The 13,517-nt window shown below is 39.7% G+C and overlaps 1 protein-coding gene across 1 annotated transcript in view; it reads right to left on the bottom strand.

Annotated features, from left to right (window-relative positions):
- Nucleotides 1–209: 209 nt before the first annotated feature.
- Nucleotides 210–13,517, bottom strand: part of E2F3 (E2F transcription factor 3) — a gene marked incomplete at both ends in the record, with an annotated part of 39,873 nt that continues 26,565 nt past the window's right edge. The window contains 6 exons of the mRNA XM_082277122.1: nucleotides 210–475; nucleotides 1,161–1,299; nucleotides 3,584–3,693; nucleotides 6,128–6,312; nucleotides 6,864–7,083; nucleotides 9,482–9,593. Coding sequence (XP_082133248.1) covers nucleotides 210–475; nucleotides 1,161–1,299; nucleotides 3,584–3,693; nucleotides 6,128–6,312; nucleotides 6,864–7,083; nucleotides 9,482–9,593 — 1,032 coding nt within the window. The remainder of the gene's footprint in view (nucleotides 476–1,160; nucleotides 1,300–3,583; nucleotides 3,694–6,127; nucleotides 6,313–6,863; nucleotides 7,084–9,481; nucleotides 9,594–13,517) is intronic.

The following is a 13,517-nucleotide window of genomic DNA, read 5'->3' on the forward strand; positions in this document are numbered from 1 at the left end:
TCAGGGTCAAGGAGAAGGCTCTGCTGTAAATGCCTTCCATTGTTTCTTATAGTATTATAGGGAGTACTCAATTAAAGTATCAGCATTGTTCAGGAGCCTAGTTTATTTAATAATGCTATTTTATGGTAAGTAGAGGACAACTCTGAATGACAGCAGGTTTTTTGATTCCATTAAAAACATAGTTTAGGTACGGACAGCACTTAAGACAATCAGCTGTATATAAATTCATCCATCAGTGAAGGAAGCTTCTCTAAATCATAAGCATCAAAGAGGTCACTGATGCCTTCCTCATCCCCAAGGCTCAGCAAATAATCTTCCTGAAGCAGAGGAGGCAGCAAATTCACAAATGGTCCTTCAAAATTTGAGGGAATTTGGTCCTCAGTCTGCTGTAGAAGGTTGGCTGGAGAAGCCAATGGAGAGATTGTTGCCATATTTACTGAGCAGTCACCTTGTCCTGAGTTAGCAGAAGCCACTTCTGTGAGAGGAGAGAGAAGAAAAAAAAAAAAAAAGATGTCACATTTAGTCTCAGTAGAAACATCAGACACAGATCAAACAAAGGAACCACTGCATAAAGAGCCTTTCATAAAGCATCATTTCAACAATAAAAAAATGGCCTGCATATAATTTCTAACTTTTTTCGGTATGTTACAAAGGGCTTCTCAAGAATGAACGTGTTGCTATCTCTCTGACTTTTCTATTAAAAAGTTATCTTACAAGATTTAAACAACTACGGGGGAAATAAATCAAGCATAGTGAGATGCCCATTTTTCAGTGGAGTTCATAGTCAAAACTGAGAACTAGATAACAAATGTCATCAGTGAAGCAATGTAGCTCCACATATACTGATACACAGAGATTTCTGCCTCTTGTGTTGAGATGGATCTTTACTGCTACTGTCCTATTTGAAAACTTGAACAAAATTGTTTCTTTCTTCAATATTTCATACACTTTGTTTTCATATGATATGCAAACAGGAAACTTATTTTAAACAAATGATGTAAAGGAAAACGTATTTCCCACTACATAAACCAGAAATGCATCGTGAAAAATTGATGCCTTAGCTTTTAATTTCTTAGAAAAATAGAATAAGAGCTGGAAATCCGAAGTTCAAAATGAAAAACCTTGAAGAATGGCCATTAGTAGCAAAGAAATAATTTTACCTTTGGAAATGGTTTTGGAGATATTTCCATTGTGGTCCTGACTATAGGTTTTCATTGGACTGAGGGCATCGTTTTCCTCTGGGCACAGATAAACTTCAATAGGTCCTTGAGTACTGGATAAATGTATCAATGCACTCTGCTAACAGAACAAACATCAGAATGTCATTACACCAACAAACACAACAGAATATTGATGACACTGAATAAACCCTTACTGGAGTGTGAGTGTTTGAGTACAGTTTTACTAATCAGAAGAACCCGAGAAGAACACCAAGCCTTTTTTTCCCGAGATGTGAAAGGTTTGGCTGAGGTATCTTGCAGACTAGAACATAAAAACTTTTCCCACTGTAGTGCACAACTCTCAAAATCACACCATTTTGTGTGTCATATCATAAGGAAGGAGGTATAAATGATTAAACTCCTAACATTTTCTTACAGCCACAATAGCCTGGAGCATTCTGATGGAATGGAGCTGTGGGAAGCAAGTCACAGGTTTTATTATTATTCATAACAATAATATTGGATGCATTTGTGTAAACGTTTCTGCTTTAAAAATATGCCAATACATCTTTCACACTCTCCCAAAAGCCTTCAGCATTTATTCAACTGAACTCAAATACCTACATGTAAGTTCACCTATTTATCAGGCAATGTTTCCAAATAACAAAAAAACCCCAAGCCAGATGCCATTTTCTTCACCCAAACTTATTTATATAAGTCCTTTTGCCCCCTCACAGCAATGATTTTGATGGGAGATTCTGAATAGGAACTGCTAATTTGTTGCAAGAAGTTACATTTTTCTTAACTTTCACTGATGCAATAAACCAACATGACCCAGGCACAGAAAACCTGCAAAGCTCCTCTTTGCGTTACGATGGAAAATCATAAATTACTCTGGTTACAAATAAACCTGTTCCTGCTGTATTGCATTAATAGCTTTCTAAAAAGCATGAATACAGGCATTGGGTACCTCTTTGCAGACTTGTTTAAAATACTTCCTTTTGTGCCCTTTGACAAAATGTTCCTCATGTTATTTGGGTTCTGACAGTTATGTAACATAATAGATAGCGTTTACAAATACAGAGAACAGCAACTGAATGAGAGTTTCCCAGGGCAGAAAAAACAGTTAAGAGTACTTAGGGCAATGCTATAGATAATTAGGAAAAAAAGGAGATGGGAAGAGCAGGAGTTGAAGAAGGAAGGTACTATTGAGCAACTGAGGTATGCAAAAAAAGAACACTGAAATGTAACTGCATGTGGCAGAAAGAAATAGGACTTTACTGCCTGAAGGTGAAAATTAAAGAAGTTGGGTATAGAAGATAAGCGAGGTCTAAGCACTAATTTTAATGATTGTGTACATCTCTCTCTGCCTGCCTGATTTCACTGACTTAAAAATCAAAGCATAATGCCCAGGGGAAAGAGACAGGAAAGCAAACAACAATAACAGTATGTATTTATGAATACTGATAAAAGACATCCTTTCCTCATTGCAGCAAAATGATTTATTCTTCCTGGCAAAACCTGCAACAAGGTTCAAGGGGGAAAGTAAGGACAAAGGCAGGGAAAAGGAAAAAAGAAGGATGGAAACCATAATGGGCCTAAGGAAGTGCAGGATAATATTAGGGAAAAAAAGCGACAAGGAATCCAGTGCCTATTCCTGCCTACAGGGCAGCAGGTATCACTGAGCTCACTGGCCAGTGCAGGGATGAAGGATTAAGGCACAGGTATGAACAAAACATAGCAGTGTTTGTGGGGTTAGCCCCATTCTAGCTGCTCCTCGAGTGAAGAAATTAGGTACATTTTTTGAATCTCTAAACCAGCGGTTCCTGTCAATTATTCCCATTTGCCCAACATAGTTGGTTCTGTCTTCCTAAGTGAGAATTAAAGTAAGTTCCAATGAAGCAAAGATGATGATGAAAGAAGAAAGGGTGAGAATGTGTTCTAGGAGTAAAACACAAATTTCTACAATAACTGTAATATTTCAGAGAAGAAATTCCTACATGAAAACACGTTTAAATAAATTAGGATATCAGTTATAGGAGCCGTTAAAATGCTTAAGGCATTGAGTTACCCATTAACTTTTTAACCAAAATAACAAAGCTGAATTTGAGAAAGGTTTTACGTTGTTACAAACCAAGGAAATTTCAATTTTCAATAAAGAGCTGTTCTTTATATAAAGTATGGCAAAAGAAAATATCTGTAAATAGTGTGTATTACTCTGAAGAAATCTGAAAGTGAGTGAAAAGAACAAATAATGATTGTTCTGTGTAACCTGATTTTTAAAGTTTCCCCTCTTTAAAAGAAACATCCCTAAAATTTTTAAGAATATAGGACTGTGTGCCTGGGCTCAGTAAGACCCAGGAGATGCTGCATCTGTAAAAAAATGATAGATAACCTAGCAGAAAATGCCAGGTTCTCCTTACCTCCACTGGGTCAGGCACTTCAAGTCTTGTTTCTGGAGGAGCTTTCACAACTATAACAGTTTGGTCTTTAAGGCCACTAATTTTTCGAATATCTTGATACGTCACATAAGCTAATGTAATCATTGTTAAGGAATTTTCCATCCCAGGTTATAAAACATTCAGACTATTAAAAGAGGCAGAAATCTTTCCATTATTTTTCCATTTTCTCACACCTACATAGCTCTTAGCCCAAGGCTTTCTGTTCTCTACACTGTGATTGCCATGAAGCCCTGTGAGAACTTCTCTTTGATGTAACAGCTAGGGCCACTGCTCAGTGAAAAAAGGGGTTCTCTGTGCTGAGTGCTTCTCTCCTCCTCTATATGCAGGAAACTACATAAGCTAAGGCTCAACAACCTGAAATTACTCACAGACTCCATGAAGCAAAACTTTTTATGCACTTGCTATCAAAATGCAGAGAGCTGAAAGTCACTGAAAAAGTGTATAGGAATTTATAGATGCATGCTATAGAAGTGCATACACAGTATCACTGAATCATAGAATGGTTTGAGCTGGAAAGGACCTTAAAGATCGTTTAGTTCCAACACCTCTGCCATGGGCAAGGACACCTTTCACTAGACCATGTTGCCCAGGCCCCCCTCCAACCTGGCCTGGAGCAATTCCAGGAATAGGGCATCCACAGCTTCTCTGGACAACCTGTTCCAGTGCCTCACCACCCTCACCGTAAAGAATTTCTGTCTAATATTTCATCTAAACCCACCTTCTTTCAGTTTAAAGCCATTCCCCCTTGTCCTGTCACTAAATGCCCTTGAAAAACTCCATCTCCAGCTCCCCCACAGGCCCCTTTGAGGTACTGGAAGGTGCTACAGGGTCTCCCTGGAGTCTTCTCTTCTCCAGGCTGACAAAAACCGTAATTCAGTTTAAATTTGAAGGGCTTTGCAAACATAAATATGTAATACCTACAACATATATAAAATATAGATAAATATATAAACATTTATGCAACACTTGTATATTTATATATTAATTTATATTATATAAAGTTATTTTAAAAGCCTGTTTAAGCAGAATGTCAAATTCTGCATAAGCACAGAATAAATATGAATATTTTGCTGTTCAACATGCATTTGTCAAAATGACAGTGTTTTGGGGGTTACTACATGGTGAAGCCTCACATACTGATCCACACAACTGAGGTGTCAAAGTACTTTTGGCTGTGAAAAGAACCGTGAAATGGCCATGATCACATGCATGTGGTTCCAGACCTTTAGTTTTGTATACTGTGAGGTACCTGGCATAATGTTTATGCCAGAGAAATAAAAAGCCTGACTTACTATATGTTTTGGTGGTGTGAATGTGTGCTGTTACTGAGCAGTACAGCAAGACAGACTACCCAAGCTTCAATATATCTTGCATCTATCTTGGAGCAAACAGTTGAAGAGGCAAAGTGACAGGTCATCTTTCACCCAAATGGCTTTTATCAAGGCTTTTACCACTCGTTAAGTCATGTTTGCAAACGCAGATTCATCCTCGCAGGATTCAGTACTGCAAAAATCGAGAATTGTCATGTTCAGTTTTGTCTTGCTTACGTCGCTTCATGGATTGTGCTCTAAGCTGAAGGCAGTGCTGATCCTGCTGCCCATGCCACTTGGTGATCTTTGGTTACATCAAGATGTCTATGAAATCCAGTCAAAAGACAACATTCACATAGTTCAAGTACTTTTTACTGGTACTCCCACTTATCTCCTATCCTTCAGAACAGAGTAAGTCCACTTTATTAGATATTATTTAAACACTACTTATTATATACAGTAATAAGTTTTCACATCAGCATTTAATAAAATGCTTTCTTGTGTTGTTAATAGGTAGAAAATGTAAGGAAAGTGACTACTGGTCAATTACAAAGGGCATTAACAGCCAAAATAAGTCATATGAACCTTATGCAATTTAGTATTGCTATTACATTAAGTAATTCAGACTAAGGTATTTTGAGAGTTCATAAAACCTGTATCTATGATATTCTATTATAGATTCTCTAACCAGAGGAATCTGAAATGTAGTTGCAAGTTTCAGACTAAACCGAATCCCAACTTTGTTTTCTTCTCTGTGTCCCTATTTATAAACATATCAGTTTAAAGTAAAATAAATAAATAAATTTTAAAATAATGACTACACAACTCTGTTACCTTGTCAGACTTTCTCTTCATGCCTTTGTAATTTCTGAACCCATAAAACTGGGGTTTGCCCTAGGCTCAAAATGCTTGAAAAAAACGCAGCGCTATTGGATATTGTCACTCATTAATCAGTAAGGTTCTTGGTTCTACTGTATGTGAGCACAAATGTTAACAGTCTCCTTCATGTATCACCTTTTCTTTTTTGTCTTTTCACATTCCAGAAGCACTACAGGCTTAAGCTGCTTAAGTAACTTTTATATCAAACTACATTAAAAGCTTTTCAACTTCTTGAAGCTTCTGATGCTTGCTTTCTATCACATCACTTAGAGAGAATTCTCCTAGTATTACAGGGCACAGCAAGGAGGCTGAGCACCTTTGAGGTTTTGGGAAAAAGGATATCTCTGATTCTCTGAGTCCTCTGTTAGCAGCTTGAGGTCCAGGGTGCAGCTTTGGATTAGCTCATCCAGTTTCTTCTCTTCCTGAGTCAGTTCGGTCACCTCCTTCGTGAGGCCTTGGCGCTGCGCCAGCATCCCACCATCCTCTGACAGACTGCAGCCCCTACAGACACAGAGAAGGAAGACATCCCTTCAGCTTCTGTAAAGTTTGACCCTATGCCATGGTAAAGGGGAGAGGCAGGATTTCACACTGCAGATCAAGTTCTTAGTCCTTTCTCCCTAAACCCACCCACAGCGAGTCAACATAAACTCTGCTTTCCAGAAGAAGCATCTTTTTAGCACAACAACACATTTTGGAACTGCCACCAAGATGGAAGAGTTAAGTATTTCTACTTACTTCCAAAATCTTGTTTATAACCACTTAAAAAAACCCAAGGAAAGCAGTAGGTAGAGACACATACCTAAAACTTACTCTACATGCAGAAGTAAATTAATTAATCCAGTTTTCAAACAAGCTGCTTGTCTCTAATGTCCCTGACAGATGCTTTTTATAAACTTTTCCTAACAGAAAAATAAAACTTTATCTTGTTGGAAGGCATTTTGGATGATTGCTTGGAGCAAAGTGTTAGAATGGAAGGTGGGAGAAGAAAAACACTGCTGCCCTGTGATAGAGAAATCAGCCAGCAGGGATGGAAAAGGATAATGAATACTTACATCCACTGAATGTTGTTTTTGGATTTTTTCTTAATGAGATGGATGCCTTCCAGTACATTGGTGATATCGTAAATCCTCCTTTTTTGCACCTTGAGGACCTCTGCTGCTCTGTTCAAATCTAGGACCCCATCAGGAGATTGGCTCAGCAACTGAATGAACTTCTTTGTAAGAAGGCCAAGGGATGTATCATACCGAGTCTTTTCTGAAGGAGATTTTGGAGCTTGGAAGCAAAAGGAAAAAGAAAGTTAAATCAGTTTCTTCTCATTTTGGTTCTGAAAGAAGCAACCATAAATGAAATTATACAATTACTTCTTTCATTTTTACTAAAGAAATCTCTCATACCTCTGCATTAAGACACAACTTACCACTACGTATTTGTATTCCAAGATGTACTTTTCCAAAAGTCACAGGTACATGAGCAAATATATACCTTTTTTAAAATGCAAATATTTCCAGTAGTCTGACAGATACATATAGCAATATTCTGCTGAGGCTTTTACCATGTGAATTCATGATAGTATTTTTAGTATCTATTTATCCTGGCAGCAAACCCCAAAAAATCCCCTGTGAGTCTCCTTCATCAGGCTGATAGCCAGCTTTCATCAGGGTTTGATTTTCCCCTCATGTGAGATAAGTGTTTCATATGCAATTAAGCAGGACTTAGGTGTACTTCAGTGGGTGAACACAATGACAGATTCCATCAGTGTCAGACTCCACAGCCTGAGAAAACTCAAGTGAATTAGAGGAGATTAATGTAAAATACAATTTATAATTATCACCGCTCCATAACCAAACAAAGCTTACACTGGGAGAGAGTATCCATATCTTCTAAATTAGAAGTCAGCAAATAGCTTGGACCAATTCATGGTTTCCATGCACAAATGCAGCATCTATACACTTAACAGATGGGCTTTTAAGAGTTTAAATACTTGGATCAGAATGATTTCTAATTCTAAGTGTTCAAGGCCTTTCTGTCAAGGGAAATGAGCCAGCCATTATTACAAGTCTGCTGGGCTGGAACATCTCAAACCCTTCATATGCTTCCAGTATTACGCAGGATGGAACTTAGGCTGATCTGGTGGTCTTTTCCATGTTTTCAAGGGTCAGGTCACACATTAAACTGCAGAAGTCAGACAAAACTGAAAATCCTACCTGAGAGGGAACCTTTAGTCTACCCTGAAATATTTTGAAGAAAACGATGGCTTTTCAATGAAAACCAAGACGTTGCATCTTTGCAAAGAGAACCAGCTAGCTGTGTTTCTTTGGGTAGATTCAGGGCTTGTCTGCTCTGGGAAATGGAAGAATATTCATAGAAAGGCTTGGGTTGGAAGGGAACTTAGAGATCATCTAGTTCCACTCTCCCTGCCACGGGTAGGGACACCTCCCACTAAACCAGATTGCTCAGAGCCCCATGCAACCTGGCCTTGAAACACTTCCAGGGATGAGGCATCCAGTTTCTCTGGGCAACCTGTTCCAATGCCTCACCACCCCATGAGGAAAGAATTTCTTCCCAACATTTCATCTAAATCCCATTCATATCACTTACATGACCTTGTGGATTTAGAGCAGGATGGTTGGTTTGTTTGGGGTTTAGAAAAGAGTAAGGGAATCAGAGTGATAAGGGCAAGAAGTGACTGGACTCCCACCTACAATGGCACATGCTCCTCATCATGCACCAAGTTCTTTGTATGGGCTTATCAATGCTGCAGCAGCATCCTGTGCATCAAACAGTACTGAATTGCTACAAGAATCCACTTCAACTTAAAATAGGCTTCATTTAGCTTAATGAAGTTTAGTTTAATTAAATCAACTGTGGTTGTTCAACTCCTATGCTTTAAGTTTGTATCTTCAATTAATTTCTTTTTTCCTATCTGCCTCAATAGAAACCAGCAGACTGATAAGGAGGGACCCCTTGGCATCTCTTGCTCTGACATCACTACCACTGCTGCCCCAGTCCTCTTCTTGCCCCATCTGGCTCCCTCTGCCAGCCTAATTCTCCTGCTGAAATCCCCCAAACAAAGATAGTAAGGCTACAGCCCCCAGCTCCTGTAGCAAGAAGCCCACCGCCCCAGGCAATGCAGATGTGCAAAAATTAGTACTTAGAGCAACTAGGCAGTGGCAGTAATTACCCAGAGTCACACTGCAGGGAGAGAAGGCAGCTCGGATCCCGCAAGGAGCATTTATCGTGCAGCGCTGCTGAGGCACAGCACTCTGCAAATCCCTGCCCAGGGAAAGAAGCCCTGGCAGCCAGCTGCTGTAACTCCAGCAGCGAAGGAAGCAGCTGGCTTGATGAGCCTGGCCTAATAACTGTGCATTTGATCCCATCACACCACCTTCATTCCTCAACATCCACCTCTCAAGCATCCCAGCATCATGTCCTTGGCTGAAGGGGCAGCCCTGGGCACAGAGGATGCAGGCTGCCCAGCAGGCAGAGGGACACACCTGGCAGCCCAGAGCCTCAGCAGTCTCTCAGCAGCAACCCCTGCATGCTGCAAACCTGCTGTCCATTGCCCAGCTGGGGGGCTGAGTTTGTTGCATACATCTAGGTGAGGACAGCAATAAACACACACTAAGCTAGGTAATGCAGACTGACGACAGCATGTTAAAAGTTCCCCTACTTTTTGGACTATCTGGACTTCTTGTTGCAGCTCTTCCTTTCCCCTTTGGAGTCTTTAGTCCTTCCGCAAGATACTGGTGGCCACCTTCTCCCAGCTCCAGCCTTCGTTTTGCCTGTTAAAAAAAAGATTTTTTTTTTTAAATTGATGGATTGTTAAGAAGTATATTTCACTTTATCAAACACAGTATTTAGATGATAGGAGCGGCAAAGAGCAGTGAACTTTTCACAGCAAGGTATCAGTACAGGTTCACAGCCCACATGCATCACAGTGGAATCCAAATATTTACTGGAATCCTAAGGCAGACTTAAATATGTCACTCAAAGGCCAGGCTGAAGAGGTTTTATTTGAAAATTCAGCAATTCTTTTAGATTTGAAAAGCTGAGTGACAATTGCATGGTTTATTTCAGTCTAGTCTGGACCTTCTTAAATAGGTATGAATGATTTCGGCCCTCAGTTGAGTTGAGAACATTTCCTTTAAGAAAAACAAAGACAGTCAGCCTCTCAAGCACCTACGTGTACGAACCCACAAAGCTACCTTTCCTTTGCAAAACTCCTTATATCCATCTCAGTTTGTGCAAAAGTAGTGTTAATGCAAGTTATGTTTTTCCCTTCACTATTTACAAGGATGGCTTTGAGAGGACCAATAATTTCCACTACTATGAACTTTCCACAAAGTGAAATACAAGACATGACATCAAGAGCAGCACTGGACAAGTCTTCTCCTCTGCTTCTCAAAAACTTGTCCTCATTGAAAGCACAACCACTACATTTATTTCACATTCACTAGCACGTGCTGCCTACATAAAAGCAAGGTGGAGCAAAAGTAGTATCAGAAAGACAATGCCTGAAAATCAGCTAAATGCTGCATTCGGCTCAAAGGGAAGCTGTGTACATCTTGAATAACAAAAATAGTGAATGAAACTGTTAAACTATGCAACACACAGACAAACTGCAATGAAAACCACCACCAATATGAATTCTCTTCCTCAGCAGAAACACAATATACTATCTTTGGAAACAATTCTATACCCTTCCCTGCCACTCAGGTTACTGAAATTAAGTCTGGGGATACTTGTTATCCTAACAATAGAAAGCACATTACCTGAAAGACAGAGGAAAAAGAAGAAAAAAGTTTTATGTCTAATCAAGTTTAGACAACTGTTTCTGAAGAATGTTGTTTATTCAGTTAGGTAGAGTAGTTCAGAGTACATTATTTGCTTGTTTTTTAAGATTCACCCCACAGGGCTGGATAATGTTTTGCTCCTCAGTGAACCAAGACAAAACAATACATTCTGCTATAGAGTTGTAGACAGGTATTTCTGTATTGTGGATTTATCCTATGCACTTTACTTTGGGTCTGTGACCAACAGAAGGCTCTAAATAAATTAATTTATATGCCTTTATTTATGGATAGCTAACTAACATCTTTCTATTGGACTCTGCTTGCAAACCTCAAACTTATTAAAAGGCAAGTTAAAGCATATGAAACTCATACAAGCCCATGGTGTTAACAGCACGTGCAGAGCACTCAAGCCACTCTTCTCCACATTTTGTGTGAAGGGACACAGAATTCACTGGCGACAGGGCAAAACTGAACCGCATCCTTCTAAGCAATGCAGGCACCACACCCCCAGCAGACCACTGGTGGCAGCTTCTAAGGGGATGAGACACCTCTGCTCCGTTCAGCTCTGTAATCCAAGGACACAGATTTCTAAAAGGTCAACTGTTAACAAAAGCATCCAGCTAATACGTTTAGCCAACGTAATTGGATTAAATTAAGATTACAGCTATTCCACAGGGAGAAATACATTTCACACTTTTTAATATAAGTGTTTTTCCACCCTGAGAACTGTAAGAGCAAAAGAAGGAGGGGTGAAAAGGGAACAATTCAGGGCGTGGGAAGACTAGGCCAAAGGGATACAATTAAAGATAAAAGAGAATCTCAAAACCAGGTGTGAGAAGGAGGGGCAATGCTTAAGACACAAAATCCAGATATTTGCAGCTCTCTCCATCAGAAGAGAAACTTAGGTTTGGATTATACATCAAAACTTTTTGTCTCAACTTGTTTGCAAGACACAAACAACAGTATTTTGCCTCTGCTTTTGTGGTTAAAGACTAATATAAGTTTCTCCCGTGAACTCCAAATAATCAGAGAGAACACAGACAGCATCCTTTGGCTGCACAGAGCAGCACAAGCCTGCCCACATGCGCTGGGGCTGTTGCAAACAACACGCTCTTGTCAGGCTCATCATCACGCTGCACCTACAGACAGCGTAGGGCTAGTGAAAAAAAAAACATGACACAGAGAGCTCTACAAGATACTTGGTTTTTAGGATACAAAGCATACAGGAAACTTGAGATACAGAGCAAAATATTTTAGTGGAGTTTAAAAGATCCTGATTACTGACAGGCAATTTTAGGAAACCCTGAGGAATATTTAATTTCAGGCCAGATGTTACACGTCACTCAGCAAGTGCTCGCTTCCCCTTCCTGTTTTACAAACTTCATAACTGATAAGATGCAGGACTGAAGTGGTGTATTCTCTCAATTTCTTCTTTCATGAATTACAGACTAAAGATTTTCTAGTGCTGTTTTGTTTGCACTAGAGATCCTGGGTGACTCACAGTTTCTCTCTCCCATCTCCAAAATTATTCATAGTGCCTTCCGATATCTGGCTTCTCTTCAGAAATCTAAAGATCTGTGATCAGCATAATCAGGGAGCCTTTTAAAAAAACTCTTGATTTGAGTCACTTATTTTTGCTACAGCACTATATTAATTATTTGCACTGTTTGTACGAATTAGTATTATTTGTCCCTCTTGCATTACTTGATCAATAATAGCATGCACAACCATCTGACACAGTATGAAGTAACACTGCTAAGAAGTAACAAGCCAAAGGACACGAGCACAAAGCATCCCAGTGACAGGGACAGATAGGAAGCAAAGGGACAAAAAATTTCTCAGTGACTTGAAATCTGAGTGCAATAAATTGGAAGTAAGATTCTTTAGGGGGAGGGTGAAAGGAGCACAAAATACATGGAGCAATGAGACAGGTAAAGCCACAAATTGATACATTCCAGCAACAAGACACAAAAGTAACAGGAAAGTATCCCATGAAGCTGAACCAGACACCTACCTAACCCCTTGCTTAAGACGTAAAAATTGTGGCATCAAGTGCTTAAACTCAAATTTCTCTTCCAATATTATGAGCAATCCCTGATATAAATACAACTATAGACCCACTGTTCAGTGCAGACCACTAAAAACTGCTGGCACCTTGAGCCCTATGTAGGTTTGCCCTTTTAGCTTTAATCCCTTTTTAAAAAAAGAAAAGAAACCCAGATAGCAACCACAATCAACATCAGAGGCAAACCCACAAAAACGTCTTTTATAAGAACACTTGTCTCTAGAGGAAAATAGTTTAAAACTCCTAGGATAAGCCAAGTATTTTCAAGTAGGCAGGACCTGATGCAATTCACTTTACAATACTCAGTCTCATGGATTAACCTTTAAGAGGAGGTTGGAGGCAGGTTATGCTTATAGCAGCAAAGAAAAAGAGCAAATGTAGTATTAATTAATTGAAAAAAGGGGTGGGAAATGTGCAAACAGGAAATTATAGCCCATTCCCTTTACTGGGCTGATTTGGCTTCACGGCTGCCTCGGTCTATCAGGTTGCTGACACCACCTCTTCTGCATCCTCCCTCCATTCCTGCTCCCCTGGTGCAGGCAGCACCTGATTGATAGGTCCTCATCAACTACCACAGAAAGCTGGTTCAAGAGGTCCCTACCGGCAATAACTTAGTCCTGCTCCAAAACAGAAGTGGTTTTTCTGCCAGGTTATCCCTTGTGGGTGATGAGCCTACACTGAGAGCTGCTGAGGAGAAGTGGTGTGACATCCACCCACGCTCCTTGGGGCATCAGATTGACATTTGAGCAGCTTCACTGTCATGTCACACAGCAATCAACTTCAGTTCTTGGGGAAAGAAACTGGCAGCAATTAGAAATAAAGAATAAATTTCAGAGTGTTACCTTGTA

The sequence above is a fragment of the Coloeus monedula genome (assembly GCF_965178545.1).
Source record: "Coloeus monedula genome assembly, chromosome: 1".
In the NCBI taxonomy this organism is placed as follows: Eukaryota; Metazoa; Chordata; class Aves; order Passeriformes; family Corvidae; genus Coloeus; species Coloeus monedula.